Source organism: Chrysochloris asiatica, unplaced genomic scaffold (genome assembly GCF_000296735.1).
Source record: "Chrysochloris asiatica unplaced genomic scaffold, ChrAsi1.0 scaffold00060, whole genome shotgun sequence".
Classification (NCBI taxonomy): domain Eukaryota; kingdom Metazoa; phylum Chordata; class Mammalia; order Afrosoricida; family Chrysochloridae; genus Chrysochloris; species Chrysochloris asiatica.
In genome coordinates, this window is record NW_006408578.1 from 12,563,634 (window position 1) to 12,589,177 (window position 25,544).

Below are 25,544 nucleotides of genomic sequence, written 5' to 3' on the forward strand. Positions count from 1 at the left end.
AGGGCCTGTATGAGCTCTCAGGGAGCAACTTTGAACAACACATTGCGCAAGGTAGGCTGGTGATTTCCACTGGGTCTGTAACTCACGGCACCCTGGCTTGACCCTCCATGATTCGCTTGGTTTTTCTTTTCACCACTTCCAGACTGTGCACGGGTGGCAACCCCAGAGGTTCTCTCTTCACTGTTTAATGCTTCTCTTATAAATGATTTCTCCTCTCTTTGTTCCCTGCTCCTACAGAGATGCCTTCTTTAACTCCAAGCTTACTGCCTGGAGCTCAGAAATCACCAGAGGGCATGCTGAGTTTGTCCTCTGCTGGGCAGTGCCTCCTTGTATCACCAAGAGATCTGTTTATGTTAATATCCATTGTATGCGTACTGACCTGACATGAAAATACAAGCTGTCATCCTTGTTTTATAATAATTTTCTGGACCCTTGTGCCCTCTAAGTCAAATGAGGTATCCTTCATACTTACAATGTCTCTCTGTCCCACATCCCAGATGTTGAGCCTGGTTTTTACTTCTGCTGTGCATCCTTGATGGGGGCTCCTTTTTTCACTCCTGAACGTACTTCAGATAAGTTGGCTCAGCAGTGAATGAGTGGCAAGCAGGCTTGGCATCCTTGCCAACTTCATTCTCAAGTGCTGCCATGGAGAGTAAGCCCCTTGAAGGCTGGGCTGAGAGCTGAGTGAAAGGGCCTTAGAACCTCATACCTATCGGGACTGGGAGCCCCCTCCCTACACCACATTTGCTGAAAATAACTCACTGATATTGTTGACCTTTCCCCATTCCCCAAACGACAGTAACAAAGCTCAGACCATGTGGGGGATTCACCTGGAGATGAGACTGGCTTGGGCTCCCTTTCAGTTCTCTATTGTTGCTGTAACAGAAATACCACAGGTGGATGGTTTTAACAACCAGAAGTTTATTTTGTTACTATTTAATCCAAACGCACTGCCATCAAATCGATCCTGGCTTATGGCAGCCACATGCCGGATTTCTGAGACTGTAAATCTTATGGTAGCAGACAGCCTCAGCTTTCTATCATGGGCTTGCATTTAGCCCAGTGCTTAGCTCACAGTTAGGTGGCTGTAAGTCAAAATCAGAACACTGGCTTGCTTTCTCTCACTTGGTTCTGCTGGGAGGTCCTTATCTGTCTTCAGCTTCTGATGCCTGATTCTTTGCTGATCTCCCTGTGGCTGGGCTTCTGTTATCTTCCATCTCTGCGTGCTGGGTTGCTTGCTTAATCTGCCTTTTTGAAACCGCAAAAGAGATTTATTTACGCTTCACCCTACGTGTATATGACCTCATTAACGTAGCAAAGAAAACCCATTCCCAATGGGATTCTAACCATAGGTTAGGATTTATAATGCATGTTTTGAGGGAACACAGTTCAGTCTATAGCATGCTCTCCAAGCAGGATGTGCTACCCAAATGACCTCTGTCTTTAGGCCACCCCGCTTATGAAGCAGCTCACTGATGAAGGGCTATGGTGTGTAGGTGCTACATTTTGTTGCTTTCAGGAGGGTCTCTGTTGCTGCTGTCTTCTGCCCTCTGCCGTGGCTCCCATTGTTCCTGGCATCTGTTCCTAGAGAGCCTGTCTCCCTCGGGCAGCTGTGGCCAGCTTTCCCCCTTCCCTCACATGCTTGACACAGATGTGCACGCAGACGGTTAATGTTTCTGGAATATGTGTCACTTTTCCCCTCAAACACTCTGCTGTCATGGGTGATGAAGTGGCCAAGTCCTGCTCTGAAGCCGAGTTACAGTTTAATTTCCCCTGATTGTTTTCTCTGCCTGGCCCAGAACTTAGTTTCATTTTCCTTTCACCTTGACATCTTTAGGCCCTTGGCTGGTCAAAGCAGATAGGTAAAGATCTCCAATGGCTAAATGAGGATTTTGGGAGTTTCTGTTTTTTTCCTTTCCCTAGTCAAGAGGGTAATATTTGGTTGTTTTTTTAAACCTTCTATTAGAAAACATCACACACTGACATAGAATGCAAATGTGGACCTTAGTGAATTGTTATCAGATGACCAACCTGTAGCCATTGATTGTCCTAGGGAAGAAATACAGCTCTGTCGGCCCTCCCCCCAAAAAGTCCTCCTCATGCCCCATCCAGACCCCAGCCTGCCTCCAGAGGAACCTCTCTCCTGACTTCCATGGTTACTCTGGTTTAGCTTTGCTCCAAGGTTTGATTACACACATCTCATTCCTGAGCACTAGTTTAGTTGACTTAGGGTCTCTTTTTTTAAATACCTCTTATAAATTACTTTTAATCTACATATTCCCTCAGCACCTCTTCCTGTGTTTTATTTGCTGAGGACACAGGATATTTGACCTGTATCTCTCCAGGTACCACTGGGACTTGCTGATGGTACCCTGTGGTGGTGGTTAGTATGGTTCCCAGATTTCTCCAGCTTCTGTAAGTAGGTCCTTGGCTATAGAGGCACGATCAGTTCCAGTTTGAATTTTGGGAGCAGGGGCAAGACTTCAGACCTCTTGGTGGCAGATCCTGTCGGATTGTGTCTTTCTGTGATGTTACCAACCGTTGACCATCACCGTTGGTAGTCAGTTGTTGTTAAGTGCTGTTGAGTCGGTTCCAACTTACAGTGACACTCGACAGGGTTTCCAAGGAGTGACTAGTTGAGTTAGAACCGCCGACCTTGTGATTAGTAGGCCAGCACTGATCCTACCGTGCTATACCAGGCCTGCTGTAGCAGAAGTGCCACGTGTGGGTGGCTTTAGTGAACACCAGTTTGCTTCCTCCCAGTTTAGGAGGCTGTTGGTTGTGTAAGGGCCATCAAGTCAGTTCTCACACACAGTGACCACTAAAGAGTGTTTCTGAGGAGTGACTGGTGGGGTTGGACTGTTAACGGCAAGCTTAGGTTTGAACTGCCGACCTTGCAGAGAGCAGTCCAGTACTTACTGTACACTGCCTGACCACAGGCCACCAGCTCCAGGGGAAGGCTCGCTCTGTCCACTGCCCTTCGCTTTGCCTCTGTGGTCTGTATCTTCCCCTCTGTTTGTGCTCCCATGGTTGCAAAAAGGCTGATGTTCTAACTCTGGCATTCCTACTTTGTCTTGCCCTCATCCATCATTTGGTTATTCTGTGGCACAGTTCACACAGAAGAAGGCAGGAAAAGTTCTCACTTGTTCCTCCCCACTTATTTCCAGTTTTCAAACTTTCCATAAAGATGACAAATTCATTTTGCCCCGAGTATTGTTTATGAACTCCTCGATGCAAGCATCTATTTTAGTTATTTTTATGTGTGAAGATACACACCACCCAGCATTTGTCAATTCAGCGCTTTTCACGTGTGCACTATAGTGAGGTCAGTTATATTAACCAGGTTTTATAACCATCTCCACAAACTCATGGCTGCTTAGACAATGGCACCCCCATACCCCCGCCCCTGGTAACCAGAAAGAACACTTATGGGTGCAGGTGTACTTGGTGGCGAGTCACTTTTCATCAGCTGAAGGGTTCCTGCTGATCTTGAGACTCGCTAAACAAGAGAACAGGAATCTAATTCTTCAGTTAAATCTCTGGTGAGGTCTGGTGTCAGTTACCATTTCTTTTCCCCTTCTCTGCCTTGGCTCTCCTTCCAGGCGACCACTTTATCAAGTTCTTTGCTCCGTGGTGTGGTCACTGCAAAGCTCTGGCTCCAACCTGGGAGCAGCTGGCGCTGGGCCTTGAACATTCCAAAACTGTCAAGATTGGCAAGGTAAGTGACAGCTCTTAGTAAACTGGAAATGGACCGCCTTTGGCTGGAGTAATTAGTAGAGTGGCCCATTCTTCATTCTACGTGCAGAGTTGCAGACTTGATTTATTCATTCCATTTAGCGTGCCACTTGATAATTCACCTCACTTTCGCACATGCCAGCCCACGGTTTGCTGGCTTTTCCACAGCATCTCCGTAAATTATGGTCTCAGGCGCTTTATTTTGAGGAGATGGCCAATTCTGAATTGGCAGCACCAGAGCCCTTTCTGTAGACGTGGGGCAAAGCTGTAGAGAGTGTTCACTCAACATGCTTGGAGACCATCCACGTTTGATCTCACCCATTAGCTCTTTCCTGAAGGACTGTTGGCTTTATCCTCACATGGCCTTGTAGAAGACCCTTTATCCTCACGTAGCCTTGTAGAAGACCCTTTATCCTCACATGGCCTTGTAGAAGACCCTTTTTGTTGGTGAGTTCCTATTAGCTCTGCTGCCTGGAATTTGACCCAACTGTTCCTGCTTACACTGTAAGCCAGAAATGAGGTGCATAACTTCTGTGTAAGCGGGTGTTGTGGAAAGACCTAGACTAGCCTCCGGTGCAGCTCCGGCTCATCAGATATTTTGAATCTCATCCATCCTCTTGTTCCCATGGACATCCCTGTGTGGGTTTTCTTTTGTAAAAATCCTGGTTTTGACTTTGCACGGGACTGATATCTGTGCAGAAGTAATGGGGCTCGTCTCAGGATCATGCTCAGTAAGGTGTTCTACCTGGCATGGCTGAGTCCCTGAATAGTGCAAACTGAACCAAAAGTTTGGAGGTTCTGGTCTTACTAGGAGCACCTCAGAAGAAAGGCTTGGAGATCTCATTCTGAAAACTCCAAAATTGAAAGCTCTATGGAAGCACAGTCCTACTTGGACACGTGTGTTTGTCATGAGTTGGAATCAACAGCAGCTGGTTTGAGCTCTGCTGTGAGGGCACTAAAAGGAGAAACTTGGGAGCCTGGTAGACTTGGCTGGCTGACTTGGGCCGCCTCCTAGTGCATTGCTTCACGTGGAGCCAACGCTTGATAAACTGTAATGCTTTATTAGTGTTGTTAGTTCAGTGGATTCTTCCCTGCTGCCTATTACACATTTTTAATAGCGTATTCTACTTACATGTCATGATAATGGTTTTGTGATTTATTGACCATTTCATGGGAGTAATTCCAGAATAATCTTGCTTCCTAACATTCTCATTCCTTATATCCTTTGTGATTATCTGAACTTTTATAGGAGATCATTTGTATTTTAGCTTCTGTCAGTGGAAGCTCTAATAGAACCAAGCATGTCCAGAGGCAGCCGGACGCACCGTTCTGTGAGGAAGACACTTCTTCCTATGCATGTGTCAGGGATCGGCTTAAGTTGGACCCGTAAAAATGCTTGTCACTCTCCACAGACTTTGGCTTCAGGCTACCTGCAACTCTGTTTAACACTCTGTTTTCTCTGACTTTACTCTGTTAATCCCGTCATTGGAGTCCTGGTGTGGTGCTGCGGGTTATTGCACTAGACTGCAAGGTCAGTTTGAATTGCAAGGACGGCAGTTCAGGCTCACCAGCCGCTCCTCGGAAGCCCTATTCAGGCTCATTATGAGTCAGAACCGATGTGAGGGCATTTAACGACAATCCCATTGTTGCCCTGGTGTGGCACTGTAGGATAAACACTGGACTGTTAACCACATGATTCTGGCCCACAGGCTGCTCCTCAGTCACCCTATATAGGATCACTATGAGTCAGAACCGACTCGACGGCATTTAACAACAACAACTTACAGAGACCCTAGAGGACAAGCAGAACTGCCCCTTTGGCTTCTCTAGGCTGTAATCTTTAAATGAGACTTTCTGCTCCTGCAAATGTTTACAGTCTTGGAAACCCCATACAGTGCTGCTTGAGTCAAGACTGGCTCGATGGTACGTGAGAGCAACAATCTTCATAGACTGTAATCTTGATGGGGCAGATCTCCAGGTCTTTCTCCCAAGGGGTGGTTGGTGGGTTCTTAGCAGCTGAGTGCTTAAAACACTGCACAACCATAGTGCCATTAGTGCCTGTTGTTGACTGCCATCAAGTTGGTTCTGACCCATAGCAATCCTATTTAGGGTTTCCAAGGAGTGGCTAGTGAGCTTGAACTGTTGTCCTTGCGGTTCAGACTGACCCTGTGGTCAAGTGCTTCCCCTACAGCGCCACACTAGGACTCCTTAAGTGTTAGTAGAAAATCAAAAAGAAGTATCTTAGAATAAAACTTTGTCTGAAAATATTGGGCAAGTACTTCTATGTAGCACCGACTACTTGTTCTTCTTTGGCTCCCAAATCGGTTGTGTGCCACGCCTCACCTCTCCCCACAAGTTGTTGTTGTTGTGAAGTGCTGAAAGGTTAGTTCGGAATAGCAAAGTGACCCTGTGTAGGGTTTTGAAGGAGCAGCAGGTGGGTTTGAACCACCAGCCTTGTGGTTCACAGTCTAGTGCTGATCCTGCAGCACCAAACCAGTTAGGCCAGGCTTGTTTTCTCCATCCACTGATCTGTCTAAAGTTGGCATTTGTAGTTAAGCTCAAATAAATGATGTCTCTGAAGTTAAATCTTCCTGGGCTCAGGTGACATTTGTTCTGAGATAGCCTTTAGGAAAAGTCTCCAAAAACTGCAACTTGCTGACGGAGATGCTATAGGATCTGAATGTTTAAAATGATGATTTTGTGTCTTGTGTCCAGAAGTCTGTTTGCCAAGAAGGCTGGTGTAGAATGTGGCTGTGACTTGCATGTCCCTTTGTTTTCAGGTCGACTGCACACAGCACTATGAACTCTGTTCTAGAAACCAAGTCCGTGGCTACCCGACTCTCCTCTGGTTCCGAGAGGGCAAGAAGGTGAGGGGCTTCAGTTCTTGCTGTTGAGACACAAGTTCATTCTTATCACTGAAACAGCACCAGTTGTTGAATGTTTGCAGTGAATTGCCAGGATCGTTGGTTGGGCACTAGCTTGGGACAAAATGTCTTTCTCTTTGTGGAAAAGACGAGGGCAGTTGAGAAGTCAAAACTTTTTGTTGTTGACTATTTGAAGGCATTCTTATTGGCATGGGTTACTGCTAGCCTAACCTGACCCTCCATTCATAGGGCAGTGATGCCCTGACCGTGGACACACACAGTCCTGGGGCTGCTGACTCGGTCAAGTGTAGTCTCCTCACTTCTCTGAGACTACATCGCCTGTGCTGATGTTGGCGGTCGTCTCAGGATCTCTGTGGGCTGAAGGCTCTCTTGAGGTCCAGTTAACCCTGGCCTCCATGGGCCACTTCCTCTGCCGAGGGAACTACTGTAAAATTCCCTCACCCAAACCACAGCATCTGTGCATAATGTATTCTTTGCTAGTTACATTTCTAGGTGCCCTGGTGGTGCAGTGGTTAAAGCAGCTGCTAACTGAAAGGTCAGCAGTTCGAGCCCACCAGCCACTCTGTGAGAGACCAATGTGGCAGTCAGCATAGAAACCCTGTGGGGAGACCCTGTAGGGCTTGCTAGTAGTCAGAATTGACTCAACAGCGGTGGGTGATTTGTTGTTCGATTTAAACTTGGGCATACAAGCAGTGTGTGGCAGGTGTGACTGAGGCTGAGCCGTCTCGTGAGTGAGAGCTGGGGTGGGTGTCGGGGCACTAATGAGTAGCATGCTAGCGTGGCCTGTGTCTGACAGGTGGATCAGTACAAAGGAAAGAGGGACCTGGAGTCGCTGAGAGAGTATGTGGAGTCGCAGCTGCAGAGCCCAGAGGAAGAAGCCGAGGAGCCCGTGGAGCCTTCTGAGGCCCCAGTGCTGGCTGCGGAGCCTGCTGCTGACAAGGTGAGTACCCATCCTGGACAGCACAGCGGACATGGTCCTACAGCCCCCCTGTGGGACCATGATGACACTCCTCAGATACTTTGGTCAAAAGGACAATTTGGAGGGCGTAAAGGATAACTCAGGTAGAACCGGTGATACTGCACTTGGTGCTCACCAAAAGATTGGAGGTGTGAGTTCACCCAGAGGAACTTTGGAAGAAAGAGCTGGTGATCTGCTTTCCCCAATCAGCCATTGAAAACTGAGCAGTGCAGGTGTGCTCGGGCAGACATGGAGTCATGTGAGTTAGAGCCGACTCCATGGCCACAGGTCTTAAAGACTCATGCTGATGATGGGCTTACATTGATGTGGCAACAGGAAACGGTTCCTTCAGCTACTTTTGCATGCTTGTAAGGGCTCAACATAAACAAATGTGTCTTTCGCTCTTTGTATTTTTTAAATTTTTTATTGTGAACTGAGTGATCGTTTACATGGGAGAACATCGGCTTTACACCATCATTTAAACGCAGTGATTACAGTCTCCTCCACGCATTGTCATTTGATAGTATTGGCTTCCATTCTGAGTGTGTGGTTTTTTTGGATGGTGTTGGTGGTGGTGGTATAGGAGTGTACACAAAAACACTCAGGAATATATAATAATTCAGACAACCTAAGGACCCATTCTGCAAATCTGCCTCCTGGCTGCCCACTCTCTATCCCTCTCTTCCAATGAATCTAGAGTCCTCAGCTGCTCCCTCTCTTCATGTTGTCATCTCTGCCATCATTGCTTCTCTGGATAGGGTCCTGCATTCTGCTTGTTCTCTTCTTCCTTGATGGCCCTAGGGTCTTGTTTCTGGACTGTAAGATTAACCACTTCTCACTTTTTGTTATAGAACTTCTACCTATACAGTTGTGACAGTCGCAATTAGTCATGATAACAGTTACTCACTATTGAATCATACGAATCTTATCCCCATCTCTTTTTACCAGACCCATCTAGACAAGAGGAAAACTATTCAGTGGGGACTCTACCTTCCCCTGCACACTCTTAAAGTAAATTCTCTCTTGAAACCTTGTAAGCCAGTCACTTTGTGCCTCTATCGCCCCTTCATTTTAGGTAGCCAGGGTCTAAGTTGCCCATCCCTGTCTACCCTATATAGAGAGGGAATAGCATTGATAATTGATGTGAAGACTCCTTCTCTCTCATTTGTAATTTTGAGCTATTACATCCATAAAGATATAGGTAAAGTTCACCAAATTGTAGCAATTTACACTCATTTCCTTTGTCAAAGATTATTTTTTCTGTCTTTCTCTAATTGAGTTCTAATTACCAAGCCATCGAGGCTAGATCAGATGGGTACTATCTGCAAGTTTGAGCATTCTTGTGAATCTCCCCTCATTTCAGGCGTGTCTTACAATGACGAAATAGGCATGAGACAAACTGAAGCAGTATTTGGTGTCAGAATCTAGGGAATCCTCCCTGTTTCGTGAGTTTTGAGGAATAACCGTGGACACTCTGGCTGTGACATTTTACTGAAACTCTGGACTCTGGCCCCAAAAAGCGCTGCAGTAGAGAGTGTGAGTGGCATAGAGAAGCTCCCATTGTATTCTGTTAACTTTGTTTGGCTTTATCTATTGTGTTGGAGGATAGAGCCACTCATTCAGAATTCACAAGTGTATGTTAGGTTTCAGGCATTATACTGGGCTTTCAGAGAACAAAACCATTTACCTGCCCAGCTAATGTGGGAGGCAGATGCAAACACATGCTGCAGGTTGTTACCAGGGGCAGTGATGAAAATGCATACAGGGCCTACTGTGGTTGCTTGAAAGAGGTGGGACCAGAATAGCAGGGACTTAGAGTTGGGGGGGGGTGGGGTTATGCAGGCTGTCCAGGCTCACAGTGTGGAGCAACAGCACCCAAAACAAACCAGCAGGTTCAGGCAGGCCCCGCAGGTGGTCAGGGAGGCAGGATGAAGTATAGGCAGCCAGTGGAGTCACAAGTAGGACGTGGATCGCAGTGGGCTTTGCTGGCCGGCCAGGGATTCTGCTGTATCACCCAGCTATAGAGTTGCCAGTAGATTTGAATTTTAGAAAGATGACTGGCCACTGCAGATTTGATCAAGATGTACCACTTTTATGTGTCCATGAAAGGTGTTGAGATCCCAAACCAAACGCGGTGACAAAAGGGGTAGGGAGTACCCTCCATACACAGAGAAGACAGGGATGGGCAACTTGGACATTGGCTACCCAAAATGGGGGGGCTACAAAGGCAAGAAGTGGCTATCTTACAAGCTTTGAAGAGGGAGCCTAGATCCAGAGGGCATGGAGGAAGGTAGAATTTCCATTGAGTAGTATCCAATCTCTTTGGGTGCAGCTGATGAAAGGAGATGTGGCTAGGTCTCTTGTGATACAATAGTGAATAACTGCTATCAGGACTGATTGTGAGGTAGATGTTTTGTAGCAAAAGGAGGGGAGTGATTGACTTTGCAGTCTAGGAGCCGAGGTCCCTGGGACCATCAAGAGAGAAGAGCGGAGTGTGGTGATGCCAGAAATGGAGGCAGAGACGATGACATGGAGAGATGAAGCAGTTGGGAATTGTAGACCCAGAGAGGGAGAGGGGCTGTATGCTGATGACCGGGGTGCAGGCTTGCAGGGTGATATACACTTTGGTTGGTTGATGATCCATGGAGGGGATTGTAACCACGGCAATTAAATGATATATGGTAGATGAATGTAAAGCTAATGTTCTCCCATGTAAACTATCACCCAATCCACAATACAACGTTTAAAAAAAAAGATAATGGAAAAAACAACATACGATTATCAAATAAAAAAAAGGGGGTGGGGAGCAGTCGAAGCAAGTGTAAGGTCCTGTCTCCTGGGTATAGCTATCAGAGGGTGGGGGGCTGTGGGACCACTTGAGTCCCAGCAGATGGGGAAGGGCCAGGGGAGGAGGGCGTGATTGCTTTCAAGATGTTGATTCTCAGGGCTGAGAGGGATATTGAGGGGGCACTGCAAATAGGACAGAGCCTGCGTGGCACAAGCGATTTGCAGTCAGCTGGGTCGTTACGAATCGGGCTGCTAACCTCACGGTCAGCAGTTTGAAACTACCAGCAGTTCCGCGGGAGAAATAAGGCTTTCTGCTCCCATAAAGATTTACAGCCTCGGAAACCCTGTGCAGGGTCACCATGAGTCGGAACCGACTCTATGGCACATTACCACCACTGCTAACCTAAAGTAAGTTGGGCGGTTTGAACCTCGCCAGCAGCTCTGTGGAAAAAAGTCCTTGAGAACCGATTCCTTAAATATTACAGCCAAGAAAATTGTGGCGCACAGTTATACTCTGTAACACATGGGTGGCTGTGAGTCTGAATTGACTCGATGTCACTGAGTTTGTCTCATTAAATGTCCGGGTCTGAAGCTCAATGAGTTGTCTCTCCCACTTAGAGAAGCAGATGTGGAAGTTCTGTGTGAGAATGAAATGATTGGAGGGGAATCAAAACGTGTTTTCCCAGGAAAGCAATGCCTGAGGTCTCTATCTAATAACCACAGGTCCCACTGGTCAACCTAGTCCCAAAGCAGAATACTATATTGCTGCTGTGGTTCACACAGTCTGCTTCCGAGCAGGCCTGGTTCTTGGGACTTGGAGACATTTGGGCAGAGGAAGTTGCAGAGCATGCCTTTTGTGCCCTGGGATGGGAGACCAGGTGTGTGGTGACGTCTTACTGGCAACTCTCAAACCCTTGACATTTATACAAGAGAATGAGACTTACTGGGGCCATCTCGCCCAAGGCTGCATTTGGAAATGGAAAACCCCGTGGAACCTCCCTGGGTGGGAACGGCACCAGGCTTCCTCACCCCCACCGCCCATTCCTCAGCTGGACACTTGTAGGCTTTCGATGGCCTGGTGTTTGTTGAAAGTCAAAGCTTGGGTTTAAGAAGTAACACATGACTTTACAGTTATGACCACATATGTTGAGTGCATGTGTCATAGTGGTTCTAAAGGTCATCCCAAATTAAGTATAATTATATACTATGAATGTTTTTATCAAACCCAGAGCCGCATCTATTTATATTAAAGTTTTCCACCAGTGAGCCGCTCTTTCAGTGAATGAAGCGTGATGTTTCTGGATGTCAAGAAGGGTAGCAGTATTCTACAGTGGCCCACCTGCCAGGGCTTCCTCCCTGACTCTCATGCACGTTGCAGACTCTATACTCTAATGGAGCAACCCAAGAACAGTTAGAAACACGCTTCATCACTCGTAGTCCCTTTTCGTGAAGAAATCACAGTTTATATCGGTTGCTGCTGAGTTGACACCAACTTCTGGTGTGACCCTGTGTGTAGAACTGTGCTCTATAGGCTTTTCAGTGGCTCATTTGTCAAAAGTACATCACCAGGACTTTCTTCCTGGGTGCCTCTAGGTGGACTCAAACCTCTAGTCTTGCAGTTAGCAGCTGAGCACTGAGCAAGTCTAATTCATTTGCGTAGCAGTCAGGTGGGAATCACTAAAAGCACACTCCCTTGTAGGGCAGGAAGGAGCTCTAGATCTCGAGCAAAGTCCTGGATATACGGTCTCAGCAGTTCTCGGGAGGCTAACGCTTGCCACATTTTCCTTGAGAATTTACAAGTGAAGCCTACGGTATGGTAGATGCTCACCATGCCTGTGCTTCAGTTACTGCTGTTGGCTTCCATGACGTTGGCTCCAACCCATGACAACCCCATGCACAGCTGAGCAAAAAGACTGCCAGCTGTGCATGTGTATCCGCTAGAGCTGTTGGACTGGTCCGTCTCCCCCAGGGGCTCACTCACCCTGCTGGCCCTCTGCTTCATGAAGCATAATGTCTTCCTAGCGATTCTTCTGATGATGCGTCCAGAGCAAGCAAACCAGACAATATTTTGTTAAGATCCAAAATTTTTCAGTGGGCTAATTTTTAGAAGTAGAGTGCCAGACTTTTCCTCCTAGTCCATCTTCATCTGAAAGCTTCACTGGAACTTGTGCACTGTGGTATTTCAAATACCAGTGGTGTGGCTTCCAGCATCATAGCAAATCAGGTCACCACAGCGCGACAGACTGCCAGGTGGCCGGTGGCTCAGGTACGTGTCCAGTTCACAGACAGGCGTATAGGGTGGGTGGTGGGAAGAGCCAGCAGACATCAGTTAGGACCAGTAAGTTTGGGTTCTAGACTCTTGGGTCAGCATTGAAGGACCCCCAGAGCTGCCTAGATTTTTACATCTTTTTACATTTTGCTTCTGGGTTACTTTGATGGCTCTGGTACCCACCTAGGTGGGCTTGGGAGAGAGCGCTGGACTGGGCTGCACCCAGGTGTCAGCACCCACTTGTGTACTATGGGCTTAGGCTCATGGTTTCTTCGAGGACTTTTCTGCCTTTCAGCAGTGTGTCCCTGCTTGTGGAGAGTGGAGTGTGTAGGCATTTTTGTGGGTCCTTGGTACATGCATGAAAGCATGATTTTTTACACGATAAGTACTCCTGCCATTCCACACATGACCCTGCGCTCTGCTGTAAGTGGCACGTCTGAACGGTGGCTTTTCCCTCCTGCAAAGGGCACTGTGCTGGCTCTCACCGAAAGCAACTTTGACGACACCATTGCTGAGGGACTCACCTTCGTCAAGTTCTACGCCCCATGGTAAGTGGCTGCTCATTAGGAACTCTCTTGTTCTCTTATACTAAAGTCTCATGGAAGTTTTCAACTTGTTCACCAGCCGTTCAGACTGTGTTGCGTTTGCACGTCTGTGGGAAGGTGGGCGAGGAGACCAGGATGTGCAGGCCCCTGTTGAGACCACATTGTGGGGAGTAAGGAGATACTGTTGTTGCGCTCGTGTGTTCTGATGCGATACAGGGCGGTGGTATGTATACACAAACACAGAATGCGATCCGTTTATCTTAAAGTTCAGTCTACTTTGGAAGAGACTTAACAGCAGGGGAAAAGAATGAAAGTTGGCCATGCAAACATCAAGTTGGGTGGTATCTTTGTACTTTTTCCAAACAGGTTATTTGATGAATGAACATGAGTACAAAGCTTTGCATCTTGATCTCTTCAGTAATGTTGCAGGGAAACCTAGTACAGCTTCACTTTCAACATGCTGCTCAAAGACCTGAACCTCCCCCTCCCCAGCATGGTCTTCAGGGTTCAGACCTCAAAATAGATGCCAATAGCTTGCCCGCAAACTGCCGTATAGTGTGGGACCGAAGATGGTGAAGTGTTGAGACCAGAGTGCCAGAATGTGTCCCAAGACTCCCGGATAACCAACAACTTGGGTGGCCTCTGATTACTTGGAACCTACTTCCTTAGCTGTAGAATGGGAACAACTGTGCAGAAAGAGCAAGCGTCATGGAAAAGCAGGGAGGTTCCTAGGAAGAGTGTTAAGTCTTCACATGAAGATGCTCAAGTAAGCTCACCATGTGTCAGTCACTCTTGTCCTTCCGTCGGTTACAGGCATCTGTGAAGATTCAGTTTAATGAGCCCGTGACCCCTATGAGCTGTGTGGTTTTCAGTTATAGAGAATTGAAATTAGTAAATAGTGTCCTGACATTGAATATTTTCCAGTTTTAAAAAACCCAAAGCTGCATAGCTCAGGTGTAAAAGAGATCTTTTATTGACGGGGAGCTGCTCATATGACGGGAAGAAGGTCAGAAAAGGAAAGGAAATAAAACAGTGCGAAGTAGGGAGGGTTTGAGCCAAATGTAGTAAATGGCCACAAAGTTCACACCGGATTGGTGAAGCAAGCTTAACAGAGGCACTGAAGTTGTTCAGAAATTTTGAGGTCATAGGCAATCGAATTGAAAACAGTGTAGATTTCAAAGCGTTTGGAATGTACTTTGTGCCCTACTTAGTTGAATGGTTGCGGGAATTTGATCTTGTTCACAGGTCAGCTGATTTGTATGTAGTAGGTGAACCTGCTTTGGATTGCCTTTGAATTCCTTATTTGGGACAGGGAGAGAAGGAGGAGGAAGAAAAGTGTGTGCCTCCCGGCAGAATTCCACGTTTTATAGATTTCTTGGCCTCATCCAGAAGAAACAGGCTCAATGGTGAAATGCAAGTGAATGAGCTGAACTCAAGATGCCAACCAAACGGTCGTTATTGTGTTCCTAGGTGTGGCCATTGTAAGAATCTGGCTCCCACGTGGGAGGAACTCTCCAAGAAGGAATTCCCTGGTTTGGCAGGAGTCACGATAGCTGAAGTGGATTGCACTGCTGAGCGGAATATTTGCAGCAAATACTCGGTAGGTATACGCAGGTGAACACATTTATTGTGACTAAGCCAGACCTACACCTCCCCCCCCCCGCCAGGAGATGAGTGGCAGCTGTGATGAACTCAAGCGTACCTACAGTTGTGGGAATGGTGCAGGATTGGGCAGTGTTGTTCCTAGGATCACTGTGAGTCAGAACAGATTTGATGGCACCTAACAAGAAGTGCTGCTGGCAGATCCCAAGCAAGACTGTAATTCACACAGCCCTGCTCCCTTCAACAAAGTGTTTTTGGTTTCCTCGAGATTTCTGTTAGTTTTTTGGAGATGCTCTCCCACAGGTAAGGCTTTGTTCTCTTTGGTTACTAGCTAGCATATGCTTCCCAGTGGTGTCTACTTAGGCCTGGTCATCTGGCTATGAGCCCACTTGCAGGGACTCCAGGACAGAGTCCTCCCTGCGAGGCCAGTGCTGCTTAGTGACCAACTGTCCAGCTGCTGTGGAGCCACTGATAGATGTCTTGGGCTGACGTCCTCAGACCTAAGTCACCATTATAAGTACTGCGGCAGAGGAAGGACTTATTAGACCATCTTCCTTCTAAGGGAGCCGTACCTACAAGCTAGGGTAGTCCACAAGTTTGGGGTTGTTGTTACATTCCGTCATGTTGATTCCGACCCATAGCGACCCTGTATAGGGTGAGCTTGAACCACCGACCTTGCAGTTCAAACGATTTTGCAGTCTGACGCATTAGCCCACAGCGCCACACCAGTGTGGGGTAGCCTAGAAGAATTCTAACGTTTGTATTTGTGTTGTTATTTTGAGCACTTTTGGGGGCAGGGTGGTGTAGATGGTTATGCGCTCAGCTATAAATTGAAAGATTAGTGGTTCAAATCCACTCACAGGCAGTTCAGAAGATAGGTCTGGTCACGTAGGTCCTAAAGGTAACAGTCATTGAAAGCCCTCTGCAGTACGATTCTCCTTCTTATGTGTTGGAATTGACTTGATGGTGACTGGTTTTCGTTTCTTTTTCCATTTTTATTAGATGTTAGCAAAACACTGTGTAAATTTAGGAGTGGGAGAGAGGAGTTTCGGGTATACTAATTGGCAATTCACTGGTTCAAGTACATGACCGCCTTAGATGGAGAATAGATAGCGCACAGAGAGTTTACCTAGCTCTGTTGTTGGTGTAGGTACTGTCAAGTCAGTTCCAACATGGCGACCTTTTGTACAATCGAATGAAACACTGCCTGGTCGGTCCTCTGCCATCCTCACGATTGTTATTGTTATAGCTCGTTGTTGTAGTCGTATCAGCCCATCTTGTTGAAGGTCTTCCTCTATTTCGCTGACCTTCTGCTTTACTAAGCGCGATGTCCTTCTCCAGGGACTGGTCCCTCTTGATCACACGTCCTAAGATCGTGAGACGAAGTCTCACCATCCTTACTGATAAGAGCACGCTGGCATACGTATGTCTTCCAACATAGGTTGGATCATTCTTCTGGTATCATGGTGCATTTAATATTCCTTGTCAGTACCGTAATTCAGACGTATCAGTTCTCCTTCCATCGTGATCTTTGTCCAGCCTTCATACTCATGAAGCGATGGAAAAATACCATGACTTGAGTCAGGTGCACCCTTAGTCCTCAAAGTGACATCTTCGCTTTTTAACACTGTAAAGAGGTCTTTTCCAGTAGATTTGTCCAATAGAGTATGCCATTTGATTTCGTCACTGCTGCTTACATGGGCATTGGTTATGGATTTGAATAATATAAAATCCATGATTTATCGTGCTATTGCTTATGGGCCCATGATTTTTGTTTTATAATGAGGTTTAATCCATCCTGAAGATTGTAGTCTTACTACTTACCATTTCAGACAAACATAGCAAACCCTGCTGAATCTGAATAAGTTTTTATTGTGAACTGAGGGATAGTTTACGTGGGAGAACATCAGCTTTACTTTTTCATCTTATCATAGCAATGATTTCAGTCCCCTCCATGCATCATCAAACAATCAAAGGGTACACCCCGCAAGCTTGCCCCCTGGCTGTCAGCACAGCCCTTCTCCCTCCCTGAATCCAGAGTCCCCTGCCGTTCCATCTCTCCACGTCATTGTCTCTGCCCAGAATTGACCTTTTCACAGGCTCACGTTCCAGATTGAGAAGAGTGATTCCTTCAGTGCCGCCTTGGATTCAAAAGTGAATAGAGAAGTTCCAAGACTTCTCCATTTTAATCCTTCTGGCACTTTCTTCCTAACATCATTAAAATGTAACCCTAGAATTTCCCAGCTACAGCTGTAGAACGTTATCTGAATTTATTGGAGCAGCATTTTATGTGCATTTTCAAACTTGATTTTTAATTTTTTGGTTTTTGTTTGTTTCCTTTAAAGGTCCGAGGCTATCCCACGTTGCTGCTTTTCCGAGCAGGAAAGAAAGTCAGTGAACACAACGGGGGCAGAGACCTTGAGTCATTGCATCATTTTGTCTTGCGTCAGGCAAAAGATGAACTGTAAGGACCCAGCTGAATGTTGCCTCTGCTCCCCGCTGCCTCCACCCAGAGCTCAGTCACACTGATGTCCAAGAGGGTGGTTCTTCGGAAAGCTGAATGTGCTAAATGGGTGATACCTTCTTTATGTGTGTGTTTTTTAAGCCAACACACTATAAGGACTCTTATAGTTTCTCTAAGTAAACGTGTAACTCATGGTCACTGTGCAAACTAAATATTTTCAGCGGCAATACATCCCCTTTCACCCGCTCCTGATGAAATTTAAATGGTTTCCTTTGGGACTAAAATAGAGTTGAGGAAAATCAAATTGCCGGGACTATTTTTGACTTCTGAGTGATTTTGGTGAAGGCATCATGACCAAAGCCTAGTTTTGAACTGCCCACGAGGATGGGAAAAGGTGGCCTATGGCAGTCCTGCTGTTCTCCTGACCTGAGGATCACAATGGCTTCTTCAGAAAGAGGTTGGTCAGTAGCTGGGAACAGATTGGGAAACACCTCTGGAAATGCATTCACAACGACTTCTGGGATTGCTGCTTCTGTTAGCGCCTCTGTCTGCAGAAGAGGTCAGTCACAGTCCTTCCAGTATGTGTGTTTCATGTGTGTCTCTTAAGTCAGTTTATTGTTTAGGGGGTACTTACGTTTCTCCTGGGCTGGAAGATTTCATACGTTCATCACGTTAACAGCAAAGGCAGAGTCCAGGCAGACTTTAAAATTGTCCTGGGCTGGAAGATTTCATACGTTCATCACGTTAACAGCAAAGGCAGAGTCCAGGCAGACTTTAAAATTGGACAATCTCCCATAGGAAAATGCAGGCATGGGACATGCCACAAGTTAAGATGCTGGCTGCCTATCACCTGAAGCACTTCAGTAATATGAAGGGGCTTCAGAAAGCTTGTGAAAAATAGAATTAAAAGATAAAGGGGTGTGGGGAATAAAGGATTTTTCTATAACTGTTTTGACACGCCCCCCACCCCCAACCCCCACACACAAAAAATCATAGACTGATTCTCCCCTTAGTCTAGTGCCCAGGAGCCAGGTCTAACCCTCGGCCCTGCAGAGCATTCTGACTGGAAGCTGTTTCAGATTTTGTTCCTTAAAGCACAAGCCGCCCCTTAAAGCACAAGCCGCCCCTTTTAGGGACTTGCTGTACATTGCCTGCCTTTGAGGAGGTCGACCTTTTAGCATATGCAGCGTGGAAAGACTTTGACCTCACGACCAAAGACTGAAGGGGCATCGCTATCCTCCAGTCTGTGTTGGTCTTCCCTGTACCAACCAGCTGGAGGACTAAGGTCCCTTAGAGTGTGAACACACATCTGTTCTTTACCATCAAGTCACTGCCGACACCCTCCCCACATACACAGGGTGACGTTGTCATTTGGCCCAAAGTAACTGGTGTGGTGGTGGTGGTGTGGGGCTCTCAGAAAAAGACCACTTACTGTGTGGAGCAGAAGATCACAGAACAACGTCTCTACCAGCCTCTGCCTCCCAGGAACTCTTTTATTAATCATGTGTGGCTCACGGGTGTTCTGTATAAACCCTGATTTGTAGGGAAGCGCAGTCCTTCAGAGTGACCTCAGCCTGGCATCACGAGTGTCGTATTCAGAGAAATGCAAAGTGGTACAACTTGTTTACATGATGATACTTTCTAAATAAACTTTTTTTAAAAAAAGTTTAGTCTTTCTTTAAATGTTACAACAACACAGATATAAAACAGACAATAAATTATCGTTTATATTTACAAAAAAAAAAAGCTGTAAGTACAATGAGCGATTATAAATGTATTATTTAATCAGTTAAGTATGAAATTGATTTCCTAGTAACATGATGATGAAAACGGGTATTTAAAAAAAAAAAATTCTAAGATTTACTCTGAGTCTGTCTGCCTACAGGAGAAAATGATGATTTCGGTTCATAAACTATGTTCACCCAAACCCAATCTTAAAGGGTGGTGTCCTTCTTCACTTGATGGCCTCTGTAGGTCCAAATCCCTGGAACAGAATATACTGTATTATAGTAAAAAGGCAACCATTTTACTGAGATAGATGAGACATTGAAGCCAGCGCTCCCGAAGGTAGTGTGCTTAACAGAGAGCAGTTCCAATAACGAAGAGGCACGGCATTATTTTCCCATGGTGCTAGGCAGAGTGCCCCTCTCATCAGAGTGTGACTGATCTTCCTTTCATACTTAGAATTCAGCAAAAGATACAGCAAGTGGGAGGAAATCAGGGTGTGCAGATGATACAGAACTGTGGTTGGCTTTGTGTGAGATAAATATATTTTACCCCAACAATCCAGCACAAACCCAGCCATAAGACTCTGAGACCAAAGGCACTTCCAAATGGGCCTAACTGGTTATGGTTAACTGTACTGTTACCCCAGCTAGGTAAAATTGGCTTTCCTGGGCATGAAAACTGGGTGGAGGCATTGCCCCCAATTTCTGCTGTCTGTGAAATCATCCTTTGGCAGACACAACTGATTGATGTGTCCGCCATAGTTTTAATTTATTCCTTTAAGATTGGTTTTCCTATTTACTTTTAATACCATGAACTGCTTGATCTAAAAGTAAAACTAATTGTGGTGGGCTTTTCTCGAGAAAACCCTACAAAGTTAACTGATACCAACATTCATACTCAATTTCCTATAAACTCACGTTTAAAGAACCCAGGTTGTTTACCAAGTGAGCAAATTCCCAGCCAAGTCTTTTGAGAGTCTTCCTTGGGCTCTAAGGCACCAGTAGGTAAATGATTCAAAGTCTCATTCCTGTTTCAGCACACCCCTGTGTGGTGGTGATGTAGATGGACTCCAGGATCCAAGGCAGAATTGATGTGTCCCCAGCAACTTCGAATCAGTGACAGCCACAAGCTCTTACAACCATGTTCCTGTATTTTTTCAGGATGACATTGGAGTTGTCATCAAAGTATAGAACTGAGATGGCATTTAGTTTAGTTGGTGCGCAGCACGGTTTGGGGACATACTCAGGATTCATAAGGTGGACCTGTTACAAAAGAAAGAAGGGCAAGATGAGGTCCGTGTGGCCAAGGCTGCTGTCTGCCCCCAAATTCAGAACCTCCACGAGCTCACCAGGGTCTGCACGATGGCATGGTTGGTTGCATTCATGTGCGCGTTGAGGGGGAAAGAACATTCTCCATCGCAGTAATTTGCCGCGTAGCCCTTGGGTGCGATTATCCAGTCCTTCATTTAAAGCAAAAGGAAGCAAAGAGAAAACTGATATCCATGGACTCATTAACATTACCTCATCTGCACTGGACAGGTAAGGAAACATGGGGTTGGGGTGAAGTATGTGGTTCTGCTCACATTCATTTAACAGTTGAGGTTTGAATCTGGTCTGATTCTCAAGCGCCAGCTGCTTGAGCAAGCCTCTCCCACCTCCAGCTGATGCATGACTACCTGAGAGCATTCGGGTGACCAGCTTATATTTGGACCTAACGGAGTCTACAGGAGGCCCTGGGACTCCTGGTCTCATCATGTCCCCAGCACAATGAAGCTATGTTCTATCCTTTTTGTCACCTGTTACAAAGTAGGCGTGTTTCCTTACAGAGTAGTGACGGCACTCAGGTTTGGAGCAAGCCAATCTACTCTTCTGGATCACTTGGGTGGCTTGACCTAGAGCCATTAAATCCAAATTTTCCAGTCCTGGTGTGGCCCTCTAGGATAAAGCACTGGACTTCAAGGCCAATTTGAACTGCAAGGTTGGTGGCTCAAACTCACCAGTGGCTATACAGAGTGGCCATGAGTAGGAACTGACTCGACAGCACTTAACGACAGTCTTCTAGAAAACGATTTAAATTTGTGTGAGGTCCAAATATAGATCATGTGGGAAGAGTGTGGTAAACTGGCTATTGATTTGGGAGAATCACAACAAGACTTGGGGTGCCTGGACTGGGGCTAGCTGAGTGCACAGGTGGGCAGGGTCTTCCTTAGTCAGATCCAGGACCAAGCTTCTGAGGGTTCACGAGTACGTTCCCAAGGGACTCATCTCAGCCCTCGGCCTCTCAGTCTTTGATGGTAGCTGCTGCTGCCATTAGACACAAAGAGACTCACCTGCCAGCCCAGGTCTTGGAAGCTCACATAGAGCTCATGCTTTCTGCAGGCTGTTTTTAATTCACTGCTGTTGTAATCTGTGGGAGATACAAAAAGATGGACCCATAAAGCCATCCATTTCTTAATTTGAAGGATTACATGGACTGATTGGAGTCCTTTATGGTGAGTCCTGTTGAGTGACAGACAGTGTTCCCCGGGGGGGGGGGGGGGTGCCAGAATGCCCAGACCCCAAGGCTCTTAATTTGGAAGATTTCATTTCACACAAAACAGACCACTGTACCAAAATGGGTTAAATCTCAAACAGAAACACTCTTGAAGCTGGACAGTGCTTTGAAGATAGCTGCAGGGCCAGAACAGTATGCTGAAGGCAGCAAGCAGAAGCAGGAGGACAAGGAATGGGGGGCAGCAGGGACCAAGATCGCTGGCATTTTTCATCCTCCAGTCCCATGCCTGTGTTGAGCTTTTATAAGGAGCTCTGGTAGCATAGTGGTTATGAATCGGGCTGCGAACCATAAGGTCAGCAGTTCAAAACTACCAGCTGGTCCGTGGGAGAAAGATGAGGCTTTCTGCTCCTGTAAAGATTTACAGCCTCGGAAACCCTGTAGAGGGTCATTATTAGTTGGAACCAACTCCACGGCACATCACCACCGCCACCAGGACTCCTGGTGTGGCACTGTAGGATCATATTGGGCTGATGAACCCATCTTTCTGTTAAGGTATCATTTAAGCAGAGCCTGAAGGAAATCAAAGAATGCAGCATGAAGCTACAAGGGGGAAGAATGTCCTCTGCAGTAGAAATGGCAAATACCAAGGTTCTGAGGAAGTAGCCTGCTTGGCATGTCCAAGGAGCCGTCTGCTATGTGTTTACTAAAACCTATTTCCTTTACCTACCTCCTGGGCACACAGCCAATTGCCGCTGTCCACTATAGTTAGGTGTGGCCATGTGACTGAGTTCTCCCCAGGGATTGTGGGGAGATAAGTTGCTTCCAGGCTTCACATGCTCTTTCCTCTCCCAGCAGTTGAGTCCATCCAGGAGAAGACTAAAGGTCCTGGCCCCCTTTCACTCGGGAAGGTGCCCTAGGTCCGATGAGAAAGTGTATATAACCACCTACTGAGTCTCACCCTGACTTTTCTCCGCCCAACTTCATCTTGCCAGAGCTCCTCCAAAGTACGCTTTCTCGAAATACCACTTCTATGCTGGGGACCACAACCTTCTTGAAGTTAGGCCTAGAGACATTGGCAGTGAAATCTCTTGACAGCTTCCCTTCTGGGGCCAGGCAACGTGAGCAGGGACGATCTCTTCATGTCTGTATTTCATGGTGCTCTTCAGGCTGAAAGGAACTATGATGACGTCTTGGCTGGGGCCTCACTTCTTGGATGGGGCCTTGCTTCTATCTTCACCAGTAAGTTCTATTTTTGAACTTGCTGCTAATTTGACTCTCTCAGGGCTCAACAAAGAGAACGTTCTCTGGAAGAACAGCTGTTTCTTTTAGAGCCAAACACTAGCATTTTTGTTGTTAAGTAAGGATCGGGGCCAGAGAGAGGAAAGGGAGGAATGAAACTCTTCTACAGACACTCTCAGGCCTTGCTTACGTTTCCTTATAGCTCCATGTTAAGTGCTGGCAGGGAATAGATAAATATTTGTGGAGGTCAGCGCTCCTAAGAATACTCGTGCCTCCCTCTCAGGTGTCAGTATCCTGGGTTCTGCAGGGTAATTACACTGCTGCCACACTATTTTTTTTGGAGGAAAACATCCCTCCTCCTAGCCCTGCATTTGTTTAGATAAATAAGTCTACATACCAAAAAAAAAAAAAAGAATGAAACAACCCAAACCCAGTGCCATGGAGTTGATTCTGACTCCCAGTGCCCCTGTGGGACAGAGCAGGCCTGCTCCCAGAGCTTCCCGGGCTGTGCATCTTGACAGAAACAGAGGACCTCAGCTTTCTCCCACAGAGTGGCTAGTGGGTTTGAACTGCCGATCTTGCAGTTAGCAGCTGAATGCCTAACTCAGTGTGCCACCAGGACTCCTTACAGTCTGCCTAGGGCTAGTAAAACATTTCTGCAGTTTTTTTAAGGAACTTGTCCCTTTCAGTGGAATCAAGGAAGTGAACTCAGCTTTGTTCAAAGGGGTCCACTAGGCAGGGCATAGAGGAATTCAAGGAGCTAGATAGAAGCCCAAACTCCATAGCAAGAGCCCCAATGTTGATGATATCATCCCCAAGCGCAACAAGTCTTGGGCTGGATGAGTACCCTGCCTCAGGTTCCTGAGCCCCACCTCAGACCCAGTAGAGCAACACCAGGCACTGGGTCCCCACAGCCCAGATGACTCTTAAAAATCATTTGAGGCTCCCAGAGAGGGGACAGAATCCCCTGCTCAGATGGAAAGTCTGTCTTTGGGCACTAGAGACTTTGGGGCCTTCCAGGGACATAGCTCTGTTGAAGGACCAGTGTTGGTCCCAAGAGCAATTTCTGAGAGATCTGACTTTTTCAAAGTTAAACACAGAAGGCAAAAACTGGCCATCCAAAGCTGTGCAGAGCAGGACCTGTGGTTAGCTTCTACAACAAGGAGCCAAAGTACTTCTGACAAGGAAAAATCGACAGGGCCCAGAATGGTGAAATATATAAACTTCTGTTCTTCAAAGCCATCAGTCTGGGTATTTCTGTTACAGCAGCTCTAGGACACTCAGGCAGGCAGTGATGGGCAGGATATTCTTCACCAAAGGCCAGAGAGACTTGGGTCCATGAGCCCCAGCTGAGAAAATGACCTGGACATTCAGAGACATAGCAAGCAGGGATGCTGCACTGCCCACCACAACGGGATGCAGACACAGAGGGAGTGGGAGCAGTCACAAGAGAGAAGTTTGCAGACAGCAGGGGGTTAGCGGCAGCCCATCCCATCCCTGGGCTCAGTGAGAGGTAGCCCCAGCCTGTTCCTTCCCTACTGCAGTAGCGGAAGACATGGAGGGGTGGGGGGAGAAGGCAGCAGAGAAACAACAACCAGGTGAGAGGGAGGCAGCCCCCCTCCTTTGTCAGGGCTCCTGGGCTGTGGTCAGCCTCCCCCCTGCCGCCGGCCAGCTGCAGGCCCCCATGCCTTACACAGCAGGCCTCACACGCCACACACACAGCTAGGAAAACAGTATAGCAGCAGGAGCTCAGACCAAGTGGCATGTTCCACTCTGCTTCCCAGCTTCCCTGAGCTCAGGCCACAGACTCTCCCCAAAGAAAACGTGCTTGCCAGAGAGAACAATTCATGACTTTCATCTCCGTCCTCGCCTATAATGAAAAGGGAGGTTAAAATGGCACTGCTGTCTTCCTTTGGCTGGGCCACGCTGGCTGTACTTTCTCTTATCTGGAGGCCTTACTGGCTCAGCCTTATCTACAACATAGCCCCGGCTCCTAGTGCCATGGACAAAACGGGCAGCAACATGACCACACCAGGGTTCTGATTTCTGCTGTCAATAATCCTGGTAGTGGGAGACAGCTTAGTTTTCAGAGTCTCAATTTTGTTTATGATCGTGATGATTAGCCTGAGAGGCAACAGTGAGGGCTTATTCTTAGGTTGCTCCTGGATTGTGTGATCATGTAGACTTCATTTACTCTAGGGGGTCATGTGTATGGGTTTGGGGGTGGGGTTGTGGTCTGTACTTAGCCTTTTTTTCTCAAACACAAATGGATAAGGAGCTAATGAGCTTATAAATAGAAAAACGCTATAAAGCAAATTCTAATAGATGAAAGAAATAGATGAATCTACAATAATAGTGGGTGATTTTAATACACTGCTTTCAAAAATCGATAGAATAACCAGAAAGAAACTTGACAAAGACACAGAAGAGCTAAACAACAAAATCAGCCAACTGGACCTCATAGATGTGTACAGAGCATTCAACCCAACAACTGCACAATACACAATATACCAAAATCTTTGGGACATGGCAAAAGCAGTGCTGAGAGGACAATATATTGCAATAAACGCACACATCCAAAAAGAAGAAAGAACCAAAATTAACACAGCATCTACAACACATGAACACAGCATCTACAACAGACCAACAGAGGGAACCCACAGCCAACAAAAGAAAAGAAATTATTAATAAAGATTAGAACAGAAATAAATGAGACAGAAAACAGAAAAACTGTAGATACAATCAACAGGACAAGAAGCTGGTTCTTTGAAAGAATTAACAAAATCGACAGACCATTGGCAAACCTAACAAAAGAAAAGAGGGAGAAGACACAAATAAC

At 46.6% G+C, this 25,544-nt stretch overlaps 2 protein-coding genes across 3 annotated transcripts in view; one reads left to right on the plus strand and one right to left on the minus strand.

The window, feature by feature from the left end:
• TXNDC5 (thioredoxin domain containing 5 (endoplasmic reticulum)) overlaps positions 1 to 17,249 on the plus strand; it is a 40,744-nt gene extending 23,495 nt beyond the window's left edge. The window contains exons 4-10 of the mRNA XM_006864131.1: positions 3 to 51; positions 3,603 to 3,718; positions 6,516 to 6,602; positions 7,417 to 7,560; positions 13,100 to 13,182; positions 14,650 to 14,779; positions 17,127 to 17,249. Coding sequence (XP_006864193.1) covers positions 3 to 51; positions 3,603 to 3,718; positions 6,516 to 6,602; positions 7,417 to 7,560; positions 13,100 to 13,182; positions 14,650 to 14,779; positions 17,127 to 17,249 — 732 coding nt within the window. The remainder of the gene's footprint in view (positions 1 to 2; positions 52 to 3,602; positions 3,719 to 6,515; positions 6,603 to 7,416; positions 7,561 to 13,099; positions 13,183 to 14,649; positions 14,780 to 17,126) is intronic.
• A 2,784-nt stretch (positions 17,250 to 20,033) lies between these two features.
• The window catches only part of BMP6 (bone morphogenetic protein 6), a 264,226-nt gene continuing 258,715 nt past the window's right edge, over positions 20,034 to 25,544 (minus strand). The window contains exons 6-8 of one of the 2 annotated variants that reach the window (XM_006864100.1): positions 21,303 to 21,379; positions 20,322 to 20,432; positions 20,034 to 20,235 (exon numbers count right to left, since the gene is read on the minus strand). In XM_006864100.1, the coding sequence (XP_006864162.1) occupies positions 20,086 to 20,235; positions 20,322 to 20,432; positions 21,303 to 21,379 (338 nt within the window). In that variant the 3' untranslated portion in view covers positions 20,034 to 20,085. The remainder of the gene's footprint in view (positions 20,236 to 20,321; positions 20,433 to 21,302; positions 21,380 to 25,544) is intronic. The other variant, XM_006864101.1, reaches the window with a different exon arrangement.